The sequence below is a fragment of the Ruditapes philippinarum genome, unplaced genomic scaffold (assembly GCF_026571515.1).
Source record: "Ruditapes philippinarum isolate M1 unplaced genomic scaffold, ASM2657151v2 ctg7293_1_1_1_1, whole genome shotgun sequence".
Classification (NCBI taxonomy): Eukaryota; Metazoa; Mollusca; class Bivalvia; order Venerida; family Veneridae; genus Ruditapes; species Ruditapes philippinarum.
The window spans coordinates 58164-72442 of record NW_026861779.1 but is presented as its reverse complement, the minus strand read 5'-3'; the positions used below and the strand labels follow the sequence as shown (position 1 = coordinate 72442).

At 30.7% G+C, this 14279-nt stretch overlaps 1 protein-coding gene and 1 long non-coding RNA gene across 3 annotated transcripts in view; one reads left to right on the top strand and one right to left on the bottom strand.

Annotated features, from left to right (window-relative positions):
- LOC132716796 (zwei Ig domain protein zig-8-like) overlaps positions 1–13435 on the bottom strand; it is a 65059-nt gene extending 51624 nt beyond the window's left edge. The window contains exon 1 of the mRNA XM_060700127.1: positions 13254–13435. Coding sequence (XP_060556110.1) covers positions 13254–13329 — 76 coding nt within the window. The 5' untranslated portion in view covers positions 13330–13435. The remainder of the gene's footprint in view (positions 1–13253) is intronic.
- On the top strand, positions 1551–4852 carry LOC132716795 (uncharacterized). 2 transcript variants are annotated; one of them, XR_009623873.1, is made up of 3 exons: positions 1551–1609; positions 2177–2253; positions 4235–4852. It is a non-coding gene; the product is annotated as an uncharacterized LOC132716795 (long non-coding RNA). The 2 variants fall into 2 exon arrangements; XR_009623872.1 differs by lacking the exon at positions 1551–1609 and adding an exon at positions 1713–1874.
- Positions 13436–14279: the final 844 nt, after the last annotated feature.

Sequence of the window (14279 nt, the reverse complement as noted above, 5' to 3'; positions counted from 1 at the left end):
AGTTTTTATTTGTTTGGGTCGTCAGACCAAACAAATAATGGTAGCGAAATTTCAGAGTCTAATGTTGCTAATTGCAAATGCCGAAAGTAGTCCAATTTTTTGGAGCGGTTACTTCCCTTTTGTATGTACACTAAAGCCGAAAAATTCAGGGGAGATCACTGCGTAAAGATGGTCAAAGACAGGCGCATCAATTTTCAAGCAAAGTAATTCCCGAATGGTCAAAGATTTCTAATATTGTTTTATTGTATTTTCTGATCAAAAATAACTAAATACAAAGCGGACATTCAATCTCTGACACAGAAGTTTACTACAAACCTAACAACAAGTAGTTCTCAAAACAGCTAAAAACTAGCGATTTAAAAGAAAGAAATATTTTATTTTGTTACAAGTATCCAACAAATTACAACGCATTTAAAGTTAAACAATAGCGTTGGCTTATAGAATTGTCAATAAATGCACAATCACAAATTACGCGGATGAATATGATTTTATCAATGAAAATACTATTTTTAGCCATGTTGATTACCGAATACTACACAAACCGAGTAGTGGAATATATAGATTCTACATGCCGGACCGTTTGGGCGAGAGGATTTTTGCTAAAATATCTACTTCAATTATAAACAACAGGTTTAGCCTAAACAAAATACCTTGAAATTAATAAGGATTACAAACCCGAACTGCAATGGAAGTTCCAAATTTAGAATGATTTGATATTATTCAGACACACTGTGTATAACTTTTCCGTGGTACAAGGGTAACGCGCTCGCCTCGTGAGTGAGAGGTCTCGAGTTCGTATCCAAGTCGAGAAAACTTTTTTTTTTTGTTAAATTCTTTTTTTTAAGTGTTTTTGTTAAGGAAGTAGCCATGATATACAAAGATAAAGTGTGGCTGTCGTAAAAAAAGGACATAAATGATTTTTTGATGCAACTCTAGTTATGCAGAATTACGGATGTATCAAACTCTGGTGCCTTACAAAAGGAATTATAATACATAAAAATAAACTTATACAGGAAAATGCATACAGATATACAGTACGATTGCAAAGATCAGAAAATACCACAGAACTTGCAGCAGTTTGATTCTTTATAAATATACATGCTTATAGTAAGCTCCAGGATTATTTACATCTGTGTTAAACAACAGTTAAAGTCGTTACAAGCCCTAATTTAGAATAATATGGTTTTCTTCAGGCCGTTCACATATAAATTCACCGTGGCTGAAGGGTTTTCGGGCTCGCTTAGGAAGCGAGAGGTCTGGAGTTCAAATCCCAGTAAAGGTTACTCATTTTTTTAAATTGTTAAAGTCAAATAAACATTGGATTGAATATCAGTGTTGCAATTAGTCTAATAGCCAATTTACTACAATTAAAACGCTGGAAAGCATTGGTGGCACTAAACATATAATCTCACAACCTGCACCTTTCTTACATTCTGAGACCCAAACAAATTCAGCGCCTTCTGTGCTTTGATTTAAAATTGTTTTACATATATATATAATGTATGTAATGTTATTATTATTTCCGGGGATACCGCTTTGAGGTAGTATTCATTGATGTATGCTTGATTTTGAAAATAAAAAAACAGTAAACTATATGTACACTAAATGAGTAAGTTTGCTTTCCTGTGCTTACATTTGTAATATTTTTAAATATATAACACAAATATCAAACATTATCTTTTACTAGTTTAAGTGAATATTAAACATGGAGGAAATAGAGCGTCGTATGCATAATTCAATATATCTGAAATTATTTTCAGTTGTTAATAGACATAGAAGAAATTTATACATGAAAAGGTGACATGAAAAATTTATCAATAAACAAACGTGATTTCTAGTTATGGTTCATGATTGGCGATGTGTATGAGTTCAAGGTAAACATGCAGAGTTGATCCATATTAATTTAACAGAAAATATTTTATGCATACATTAGCACCTGTGCGAATTTGAAAAAGTGCATTACGTGTATAAGATTAATTCACAGCGATATATTAGTATTTCTTTCGGAATGCACACCTAAGTTGACTATAGATTAATTTTATCACTTTTAAAATCAAAATTTAAGCAAATACATGTAACAATAAAAACATCTGTGTATTCTATAGAACCTTTTTTCACGTAAATATAAAAATAAGATTCTAATCCTTTCAAACTTTAAGTAATTTCTATGTTACAGATTTCATCAACACACCAGAGCCAATGGGTATGCCCGATCATGTGTTCTGAGGACACTGTGATGTATACGAGTTAAAGGTAAAGATGCATAGTTGAGACATTTGTTTCACAAAATCACTTTAATGATATTTTTCATATAAGCAAACTTTGAAGGTGTGTCATAAGTTCCATATAGTAACATATCAGTACAAATATTTTTGAATGCATGCACGGATGGGCATTAGAAATGCTAAAAATTGAAAGGTGACATTTTTAAACTCAATTTGTGACTTTATCTTTACGTTACTTCCAAACACTTTTACCAGTAGGTATTTTATATTTATAATTTTAGATTAAAACCTTAGAAAATAATAATAATATCTGTCATATGTTGCGGTTCGGTAACCCGCCCATGTGCGGTAACTCGGCAAGCCTCGTTACCGCCCAATGGGCGGGTCACATCGGGACGGATATTCCGATCCGAACCGCAAACATATGTCAGATATTTTTTCTTGCATATTTTACGATATAACATTATATTTTGAAATCTTTATCTTAATTTTCAATAGGAATTTATGCCATTACAACCGAAACTATTTTCGTACAACAGCGTATGAAATTACAACTTCATTCATAACAGTAAAATTACGTCATCCTTAAAGCGTGACATTGTACAGCACGCGACTCATCTGGCACCCCCTATGCCACATGAAATTTCCGGCATGGGTAATACTAACGGAAACGCCAGTCTGATATGCAAGAAAAGTGTGTCATATCAGCAACTTTGATCAAATAAATACACCTAAAACATTTTAAGGAAAGCCTTTTAGGAAAAATACATCTTATAATAACACGTACTGTTCTGGGATAACTGAAACAATACGTAATCAGCTACCAATAACCAGAATACAAGAATGCAAGGGTTGATCCAGAAATACCTGTAATTTAAACAATAAATTCAATAATATTTATTCAAAGTTCATATAACAAACACTGTATTACTGCGTAATATATCCTCTTTACAAGGAAACAAGAATATTATAATTAAACACAGTATGCCTACCATATAAGCGAACATAGGATTTGTCACATGCAAAAAAGGTTGATGTTCTATTGTTCTTATACATAGGGAATCCTCCCGATGCCATTCACTGTAAGTGTACTAACAACCTAAACCTATGACTATTGAACTCCTAATTGCTTTGATTGCTGTGATTCATACACATGATCATCTTAAAGTTGAAGGCATAAAATATATGATTCATTTAATTTAATTAGATAAATATATAAAAGTGCATGTAAAAGAAAACAAATAAAGTATGAAAAACAGCACATAATCGTCACTTATAATTCATTTTTTTTTAAATCGCATTGAAATTGTGCAAGTCCGCATATGACAGCATATTTGTATTTTTCAATCGCCACAGTTAACTTCACGCGTATTCTTCTATGCCGCAAACGATATGTATTTAAAATTACTCCAACAGTCGGGTAAAAAAACTTCTTTACCCCTCAAAAAGTTGTGTATGCATGACTAACAAAATACTTGTGTCGAATTTCTTTTATCATATTAGATGCTTCTATGGTAGGCTGTCTAAACAGTTGACAAATGTTTATGAAAGTGCCGTTTTCCGACGCCTTAATGAAGACGTTTTTGCATAAATAAACGTTGCAATTACAACTGATTACACAATAATACAATGTTCAAACGACGTGAAATTTTAGCAGGCTTTACATTAACCTTCGGCAAATATTGGACATGATCCCTTTTTGTGTCGGGCACTTTGGTGTATAATAAATTTCAACGAACGTCGTGTTCTTTGAGTTGCGCTGCTGTGGCGTATCCATGGTTATTTAAGGCGGCCTGAGACGGTACTGGATGTTTCTAATCAATTATGTTTGGCAATTAAATAGAAGAAACATCGATCTTTGCGCATTTATAAATTTAATTAAGAAAACATAAAAAGTTATCAGAATTATAAACAAATTTTGGGTAATTCTGGATCAACCTCCATAATTATAATGTAAAAAACAGATTTTATAAATCTTACAATATCAGTTATTGTTGTTTTTTTTCAAGATGAACTCCTGTCGGATTTGTTAACGGCTGTTTGATGATCATACAAAGACAGTTAAAGGCAACGAAAAGGAATGCAAGGGAATAAATGCTGCCAGTGAGAAATAAAATGACAGTTTAAAAGTTGAGTAGAAAGATGTACTGTAACCCACATTACACTATAAGAGACACTAAGACAGAAAAAGAAAACACTGATGCCACCATTGAGATCAATGACTGATAAGTTTTCATACAAAAAAGATTGTTTATATTGTGGTCAATCTTTAATAAGTAAGGGTAAAACAAGGAAGTGTGATGTTTCGCCAGTAAGGACACTAGAACCTACTGTTTTGAATATATGTATACAGAGGAATGACTGTTTGTCTGATACAGTGAGAGCAAGGATAGAACAGGTTCACAACTTGCTTGTAGCCGATGCTCTTTACCATCAAACATGTTTATGCTCCTCTAATTTCAGAACTGGAAAAGATATACCAGAAGAATTTCAGGTGCTACCATCTAGTGATAAAAAGTGAAAGATTGGTCGACCAGAAATTACAGAAGCGAGTGACGCTTTGTAAAAGTCATGACATTCTTGTGCTTATGCTTAGCGAAGATATTTTACAAATTAAAATTTGCAAATGTTTTTTTTTTTTACATTTTATGCTCAAATGTATCAAATATTTGAAATTGACCTTCCAAAAGGTCAATGTCACCTCTTTTGACCAAATGTCATGATGTTATATAATGACTCAGAAAAGAATACAACAGATGTGCTTGAAGGTATTCATTGATAATATAAAACTCAATATTATTATCATAGATTATAAAGATTTCCTTAATGTTTCTTTATTTTGTATAAAATTACCCCACCCACTAGCTGTACAATGTTAATATAAATATTTCAATACATGCATTAAATATTGATGGAATGTAAATTAAATTCATAAAACGTTGAAACTTGACAGTTTTCACATGTACGTAAACCATTATGTATTTTCTGTTTAATATCATATAACATAGAGCTTTCAATAAATTGTTGATCTACAGCAATGTAAAAATATAATATTACCCCACCCACTTAAGTTAATTAATAAATTTTAGTAAGGTAAAAGTAGTTTCTTTAAACAAAAACAACTTTTTGATTACTTTATGTTACTATAGGGATAGATTAAGCTATATTTTTATGTATATTATATATAAAACTGATTGGAAAATTGTATGTGTGTATTACATTGAGTTCAAATTAAAAAAATAAATACAATGATACCCATATATTTGATCTCAATTTTTGAAAACATTCTCCAATTTAGATTTTTCTAGACTTTTGATATGTTATACAATATAGGTCTGGGGTTTCAAAACACTCAAAATATTTTCTGTTGCAATTTGTTTGAGGTTTGGCTCTATTTTGAGCTAGAATGACTGGACTAGTAGCCTAAACTGGGCTTCGGCGTCAACGTTAATTGACTATTGCTGTATATACAGGCTCCATATCAGCCATGTTTGCAACACGTTTCTCCATTGGTCCATGTAGTGCGACCTTAAATGTTTCCTACTTTCAAAATTGTTTTATAAACCTTCAAAATAACAAAAAATAAGTAAGATTCACATTAAAAAGATTTAACCATTTTTAGAAAAAAAAATAAATGATTCGTTATCAATATAATTAAGTTATCTACAACCGGATAAACGCTATAACATTAAGTAGAATTGCACGTGTACTTCTCATATCATATACAATGAAATAGTTGTAAAGTGGTTGGATAAAATTGGATTTTGACACTTACACGTGTTTGAAAATGAAGAAAAAGCAAAAACTTAATGCGATTTTTATGTTGTAAACATCATCGCTTTGTATCAGAGAAAAACAAGAATTTAAAGTAGTTTTAGACAAAATGAACATTGATACATTGCGCTCTCTTCATTGATAAAATTGATAAGTGAATATTGAAAAGCGATTTTTACGTTCAAAATCGTTCCATTTAAATTAAACCCTCTCAAAACAAAAGAATGGTTTTTTTTTTACATGACGGGAACGAAAATACTTTTTTTTAATTTTTTTTATACATGTTCCATTTGACTTAAGACTATGCCAATAAACTGTATGCAAAAAATCAGATTATCCGCTCACTCTGTTTTGCCATAATAATCATTACAGTGTGCAAAATGACCTAGAATCAAAAGTGTGAAAATGATCTGAAATAAAGTGCGCAACACGATCTAAAATAAAAAAGCGTTTAAGCGCCATTAATTCTTATTGGGCTAAGAATCGCACGAAATATCAATTTGTTATCAAGTATATTTTATATTTATTGAGTATATTTTTTAATTATCTTTTTCTATTTTCTCCCATTTTTAAGTGCCCCTATTTTATCTATATGAGATTTTCAATTTTTTTATTCTAGACTTTTGGACCTCAGTGAAACGCTTTTAAAAACACAACTTATTTTAGTAAGGACCCACCAAACGTTGAAATACATTAATTGAAGTTTTATGTTTTGTAGATATTAGATAATATATAATCTATTTTGATTGACGTGACTCTCAATTCCTAAATCCGATACATCAACAGTTTGTTACTTATAAGTCTACCCCATCAGTTAAACATTGAAGCATTCACATATAATAGTAAATATAAAGAAACATAAAAGATAGAAACAAACGCTTTAAAGTTTATTTCAAGTTTAAGAAAAATCTGGGCCAAACTTTTGAAGATCATAAGTAAATACCTTTCTTGAGAAGCTCTTAAATCACAAACACGTTGTTGGTACAATAGACCGCATAATTGTTCCAGCGAGAGATGATTTAGTATAAACAGTTGGTGGCAAAAAGAATGCTTTCATGTTTGTGATATATGATTTAACTGCCTCCATGCTCGGACGTTTAAATGAATGTGTGGTCCGTTATTTTCCCCGAGCGAATGTTTAAGGACCACAAACTAATCTTTAAAACGAAAAGAATTGACTATCTCTACGAGATTTATACACCTTTATTATGTTGCGAGACTGACAGAGAACGAGGGAAGGCTATTGTTTGTGTAACTTAACATGTTAAACAGTACTTAATTGTGAAACCTTTTATTATGCCTGCAAAATATGTGGCAATGAAAGAGATTTCTAAACACTACAGTAGCACTTTGGCACTAAATAGCTTTCCAAAGTGTTAAGTTTTAAGCAAATACATGTAACAATAAAAACATCTGTGTATTCTATAGAACCTTTTTTCACGTAAATATAAAAATAAGATTCTAATCCTTTCAAACTTTAAGTAATTTCTATGTTACAGATTTCATCAACACACCAGAGCCAATGGGTATGCCCGATCATGTGTTCTGAGGACACTGTGATGTATACGAGTTAAAGGTAAAGATGCATAGTTGAGACATTTGTTTCACAAAATCACTTTAATGATATTTTTCATATAAGCAAACTTTGAAGGTGTGTCATAAGTTCCATATAGTAACATATCAGTACAAATATTTTTGAATGCATGCACGGATGGGCATTAGAAATGCTAAAAATTGAAAGGTGACATTTTTAAACTCAATTTGTGACTTTATCTTTACGTTACTTCCAAACACTTTTACCAGTAGGTATTTTATATTTATAATTTTAGATTAAAACCTTAGAAAATAATAATAATATCTGTCATATGTTGCGGTTCGGTAACCCGCCCATGTGCGGTAACTCGGCAAGCCTCGTTACCGCCCAATGGGCGGGTCACATCGGGACGGATATTCCGATCCGAACCGCAAACATATGTCAGATATTTTTTCTTGCATATTTTACGATATAACATTATATTTTGAAATCTTTATCTTAATTTTCAATAGGAATTTATGCCATTACAACCGAAACTATTTTTCGTACAACAGCGTATGAAATTACAACTTCATTCATAACAGTAAAATTACGTCATCCTTAAAGCGTGACATTGTACAGCACGCGACTCATCTGGCACCCCCTATGCCACATGAAATTTCCGGCATGGGTAATACTAACGGAAACGCCAGTCTGATATGCAAGAAAAGTGTGTCATATCAGCAACTTTGATCAAATAAATACACCTAAAACATTTTAAGGAAAGCCTTTTAGGAAAAATACATCTTATAATAACACGTACTGTTCTGGATAACTGAAACAATACGTAATCAGCTACCAATAACCAGAATACAAGAATGCAAGGGTTGATCCAGAAATACCTGTAATTTAAACAATAAATTCAATAATATTTATTCAAAGTTCATATAACAAACACTGTATTACTGCGTAATATATCCTTTTTACAAGGAAACAAGAATATTATAATTAAACACAGTATGCCTACCATATAAGCGAACATAGGATTTGTCACATGCAAAAAAGGTTGATGTTTCTATTGTTCTTATACATAGGGAAATCCTCCCGATGCCATTCACTGTAAAGTGTACTAACAACCTAAACCTATGACTATTGAACTCCTAATTGCTTTTGATTGCTGTGATTCATACACACATGATCATCTTAAAGTTTGAAGGCATAAAATATATGATTCATTTAATTTAATTAGATAAATATATAAAAGTGCATGTAAAAGAAAACAAATAAAGTTATGAAAAACAGCACATAATCGTCACTTATAATTCATTTTTTTTTAAATCGCATTGAAATTGTGCAAGTCCGCATATGACAGCATATTTGTATTTTTCAATCGCCACAGTTAACTTCACCGCGTATTCTTCTATGCCGCAAACGATATGTATTTAAAATTACTCCAACAGTCGGGTAAAAAAACTTCTTTTACCCCTCAAAAAGTTGTGTATGCATGACTAACAAAATACTTGTGTCGAATTTCTTTTATCATATTAGATGCTTCTATGGTAGGCTGTCTAAACAGTTGACACAATGTTTATGAAAGTGCCGTTTTCCGACGCCTTAATGAAGACGTTTTTGCATAAATAAACGTTGCAATTACAACTGATTACACAATAATACAATGTTTCAAACGACGGTGAAATTTTATAGCAGGCTTTACATTAACCTTCGGCAAATATTGGACATGATCCCTTTTTGTGTCGGGCACTTTGGTGTATAATAAATTTCAACGAACGTCGTGTTCTTTGAGTTGCGCTGCTGTGGCGTATCCATGGTTATTTAAGGCGGCCTGAGACGGTACTGGATGTTTCTAATCAATTATATTTGGCAATTAAATAGAAGAAACATCGATCTTTGCGCATTTATAAATTTAATTAAGAAAACATAAAAAGTTATCAGAATTATAAACAAATTTTGGGTAATTCTGGATCAACCTCCATAATTATAATGTAAAAAACAGATTTTATAAATCTTACAATATCAGTTATTGTTGTTTTTTTTTCAAGATGAACTCCTGTCGGATTTGTTAACGGCTGTTTGATGATCATACAAAGACAGTTAAAGGCAACGAAAAGGAATGCAAGGGAAATAAATGCTGCCAGTGAGAAATAAAATGACAGTTTAAAAGTTGAGTAGAAAGATGTACTGTAACCCACATTACACTATAAGAGACACTAAGACAGAAAAAGAAAAACACTGATGCCACCATTGAGATCAATGACTGATAAGTTTTCATACAAAAAAGATTGTTTATATTGTGGTCAATCTTTAATAAGTAAGGGTAAAACAAGGAAGTGTGATGTTTCGCCAGTAAGGACACTAGAACCTACTGTTTTGAATATATGTATACAGAGGAATGACTGTTTGTCTGATACAGTGAGAGCAAGGATAGAACAGGTTCACAACTTGCTTGTAGCCGATGCTCTTTACCAATCAAACATGTTTATGCTCCTCTAATTTCAGAACTGGAAAAGATATACCAGAAGAATTTCAGGTGCTACCATCTAAGTGATAAAAAGTGAAAGATTGGTCGACCAGAAATTACAGAAGCGAGTGACGCTTTGTAAAAGTCATGACATTCTTGTGCTTATGCTTAGCGAAGATATTTTACAAATTAAAATTTGCAAATGTTTTTTTTTTTACATTTTATGCTCAAATGTATCAAATATTGAAATTGACCTTCCAAAAGGTCAATGTCACCTCTTTTGACCAAATGTCATGATGTTATATAATGACTCAGAAAAAGAATACAACAGATGTGGCTTGAAAGTATTCAAGTATAAATATAAAACTCAATATTATTATCATAGATTATAAAGATTTCCTTAATGTTTCTTTATTTTGTATAAAATTACCCCACCCACTAGCTGTACAATGTTAATATAAATATTTCAATACATGCATTAAATATTGATGGAATGTAAATTAAATTCATAAAACGTTGAAACTTGACCGTTTTCACATGTACGTAAACCATTATGTATTTTCTGTTTAATATCATATAACATAGAGGCTTTCAATAAATTGTTGATCTACAGCAATGTAAAAATATAATATTACCCCCACCCACTTAAGTTAATTAATAAATTTTAGTAAGGTAAAAGTAGTTTCTTTAAACAAAAACAACTTTTTGATTACTTTATGTTACTATAGGGATAGATTAAGCTATATTTTTATGTATATTATATATAAAACTGATTGGAAAATTGTATGTGTGTATTACATTGAGTTCAAATTAAAAAAATAAATACAATGATACCATATATTTGATCTCAATTTTTGAAAAACATTCTCCAATTTAGATTTTTCTAGACTTTTGATATGTTATAATTCACAATATAGGTCTGGGGTTTCAAAACACTCAAAAATATTTCTGTTGCAATTTGTTTGAGGTTTGGCTCTATTTTGAGCTAGAATGACTGGACTGAGCCTAAACTGGGCTTCGGCGTCAACGTTAATTGACTATTGCTGTATATACAGGCTCCATATCAGCCATGTTTGCAACACGTTTCTCCCATTGGTCCATGTAGTGCGACCTTAAATGTTTCCTATTTCAAATTGTGTTTTTAAACCTTCAAAAATAACAAAAAAAAGTAAGATTCACATTAAAAAGATTTAACCATTTTTGAAAAAAAATAAATGATTCGTTATATCAATATAATTAAGTTATCTACAACGGATAAACGCTATAACATTAAGTAGAATTGCACGTGTACTTCTCATATCATATACAATGAAATTGTTGTAAAGTGGTTGGATAAATTGGATTTTGACACATACACGTGTTTTGAAAATGAAGAAAAAGCAAAAAAACTTAATGCGATTTTTATGTTGCAAAACATCATCGCTTTATATCAGAGAAAAACAAGAATTTAAAGTAGTTTAAGACAAAATGAACATCGATACATTGCGCTCTCTTCATTGATAAAATTGATAAGTGAATATTGAAAAGCGATTTTTACGTTCAAAATCGTTCCATTTAAATTAAACCCTCTCAAAACAAAAGAATGGTTTTTTTTTTACATGACGGGAAGGAAAATACTTTTTTTAAATTTTTTTTATACATGTTCCATTTGACTTAAGACTATGCCAATAAACTGTATGCAAAAAATCAGATTATCCGCTCACTCTGTTTTGCCATAATAATCATTACAGTGTGCAAAATGACCTAGAATCAAAAGTGTGAAAAATGATCTGAAATAAAGTGCGCAACACGATCTAAAATAAAAAAGCGTTTAAGCGCCATTAATTCTTATTGGGCTAAGAATCGCACGAAATATCAATTTGTTATCAAGTATATTTTATATTTATTGAGTATATTTTTTAATTATCTTTTTCTATTTTCTCCCATTTTTAAGTGCCCCTATTTTATCTATATGAGATTTTCAATTTTTTTATTCTAGACTTTTGGACCTCAGTGAAACGCTTTTAAAAACACAACTTATTTTAGTAAGGACCCACCAAACGTTGAAATACATTAATTGAAGTTTTATGTTTTGTAGATATTAGATAATATATAATCTATTTTGATTGACGTGACTCTCAATTCCTAAATCCGATACATCAACAGTTTGTTACTTATAAGTCTACCCCATCAGTTAAACATTGAAGCATTCACATATAATAGTAAATATAAAGAAACATAAAAGATAGAAACAAACGCTTTAAAAGTTTATTTCAAGTTTAAGAAAAATCTGGGCCAAACTTTTGAAGATCATAAGTAAATACCTTTCTTGAGAAGCTCTTAAATCACAAACACGTTGTTGGTACAATAGACCGCATAATTGTTCCAGCGAGAGATGATTTAGTATAAACAGTTGGTGGCAAAAAGAATGCTTTCATGTTTGTGATATATGATTTAACTGCCTCCATGCTCGGACGTTTAAATGAATGTGTGGTCCTTTATTTTCCCCGAGCGAATGTTTAAGGACCACAAACTAATCTTTAAAACGAAAAGAATTGACTATCTCTACGAGATTTATACACCTTTATTATGTTGAGAGACTGACAGAGAATGAGGGAAGGCTATTGTTTGTGTAACTTAACATGTTAAACAGTACTTAATTGTGAAACCTTTTATTATGCCTGCAAAATATGTGGCAATGAAAGAGATTTCTAAACACTACAGTAGCACTTTGGCACTAAATAGCTTTCCAAAGTGTTAAGTTTGTTAAATGGTATAATAATTTGCCATTCGTATTTTTGTTAGTGATGTTTACTTTCATATTTGCTTTCAACTTTAAGGTCTGCCTCTTTGTAAGTGTATTACGCTAAATGGACTTTTATGAATTCATATAATATAACTGACCTTTTTACCGACGTTTCATTTTTGTCAAGATTGACAAGGAACAAATACTGTTTATACGAACAATTTGTCATATTTGTTTATCAAAGTCATTCGGTCAGATTGTAAATGCAAAGTGTAATTTCTATCCTCGGCAAATTTAAGAGAGAGATAAATGACATTAAATAGTAACAATTTAAGAATAAAGTGAATAAATTATATTGTAATGATGATATACGCTAATGTACGAAAATAAATTTGTAAAAACTATGTTACATAACCTTATATTCATTTCGAATGACATTGTTACTCAACATGATAAGTGATATTCTCATAAACAATTTTTATATATACTTATGGTTATGTTTTCATGTTATTAAAAAAAGCGAGTTAAGTTTCCTACCTGCTTCCAGAAATGCCAGAAATAGCAGAAACGTCACTTGTTGAATGTATTTAAACCTATTCTTAATCCAACACATTTTAAAAGCTTATCATATCCACATCAGAAAGAATAAAACCCACTATTCATCAGGTGTTATTAACAAATATTAAGCTCAATTAGTAATAACATCTTTAAATTATGTAAATTGCTTTTTTAATAATCCGATATCATTGCCTAATTATTTCCAATAGTTGTAATTGATGCTAAGTCAACAATCACTCTGTCTTATTATTTTCACATGATAATTTTGTGTTGATTTATAAAACGTTTAATTATAGTGTTTATATAAATCCATCATTACTGAAATTTATCAAAGCAAAAATTGCTAGGTAAGACAGTATGCAGCAACAATTTATTTCGTGATATACTGTAGTAACGGACAGGACAAGACTACCACAATTTTCCGATACACTCCTGTTTTAAACCAATATCTACCGCTGTTTAAACGGATATAACGTTGACATGGAATAAAGGAGATTTAACATTTTAACGAGTATCAGTTTGTCATAATATAATCATTTGTGTCATATAGCATATCGCAAGATGTTTAAACTCGTCAGCATACCAATAAGACATTTTATGATACCATTTCAAATTTGTTAAATAAGTTTAAACCTGAATAACTTACAAAAACCAAATAGTATTTGTTGTTGTTGCAAACAGTTTAACTTGTAATGAATAAAACACCAGTATACTGAAGTACTAAATAAAATATCATATTTTTCAGAAATTGATAAGATTTAATATAATAGTTTAAAGAATGTTAGAATTTAATTTTAAACATTGGAAATACATATACGGGTATAATCATCCCTTTAATACCATTTGACGCCATCGGATTATTTTCATAGAAGTAAATAAATGCAGTATTTGATCAATATATATCTGTGGTCAATAAATAATTTCAATAGCCTTGTGACTTTAATGATCAATTAATTGAAAATGAAATTGTAATTATAAATTATTCATATAGAAATACCAACTTTA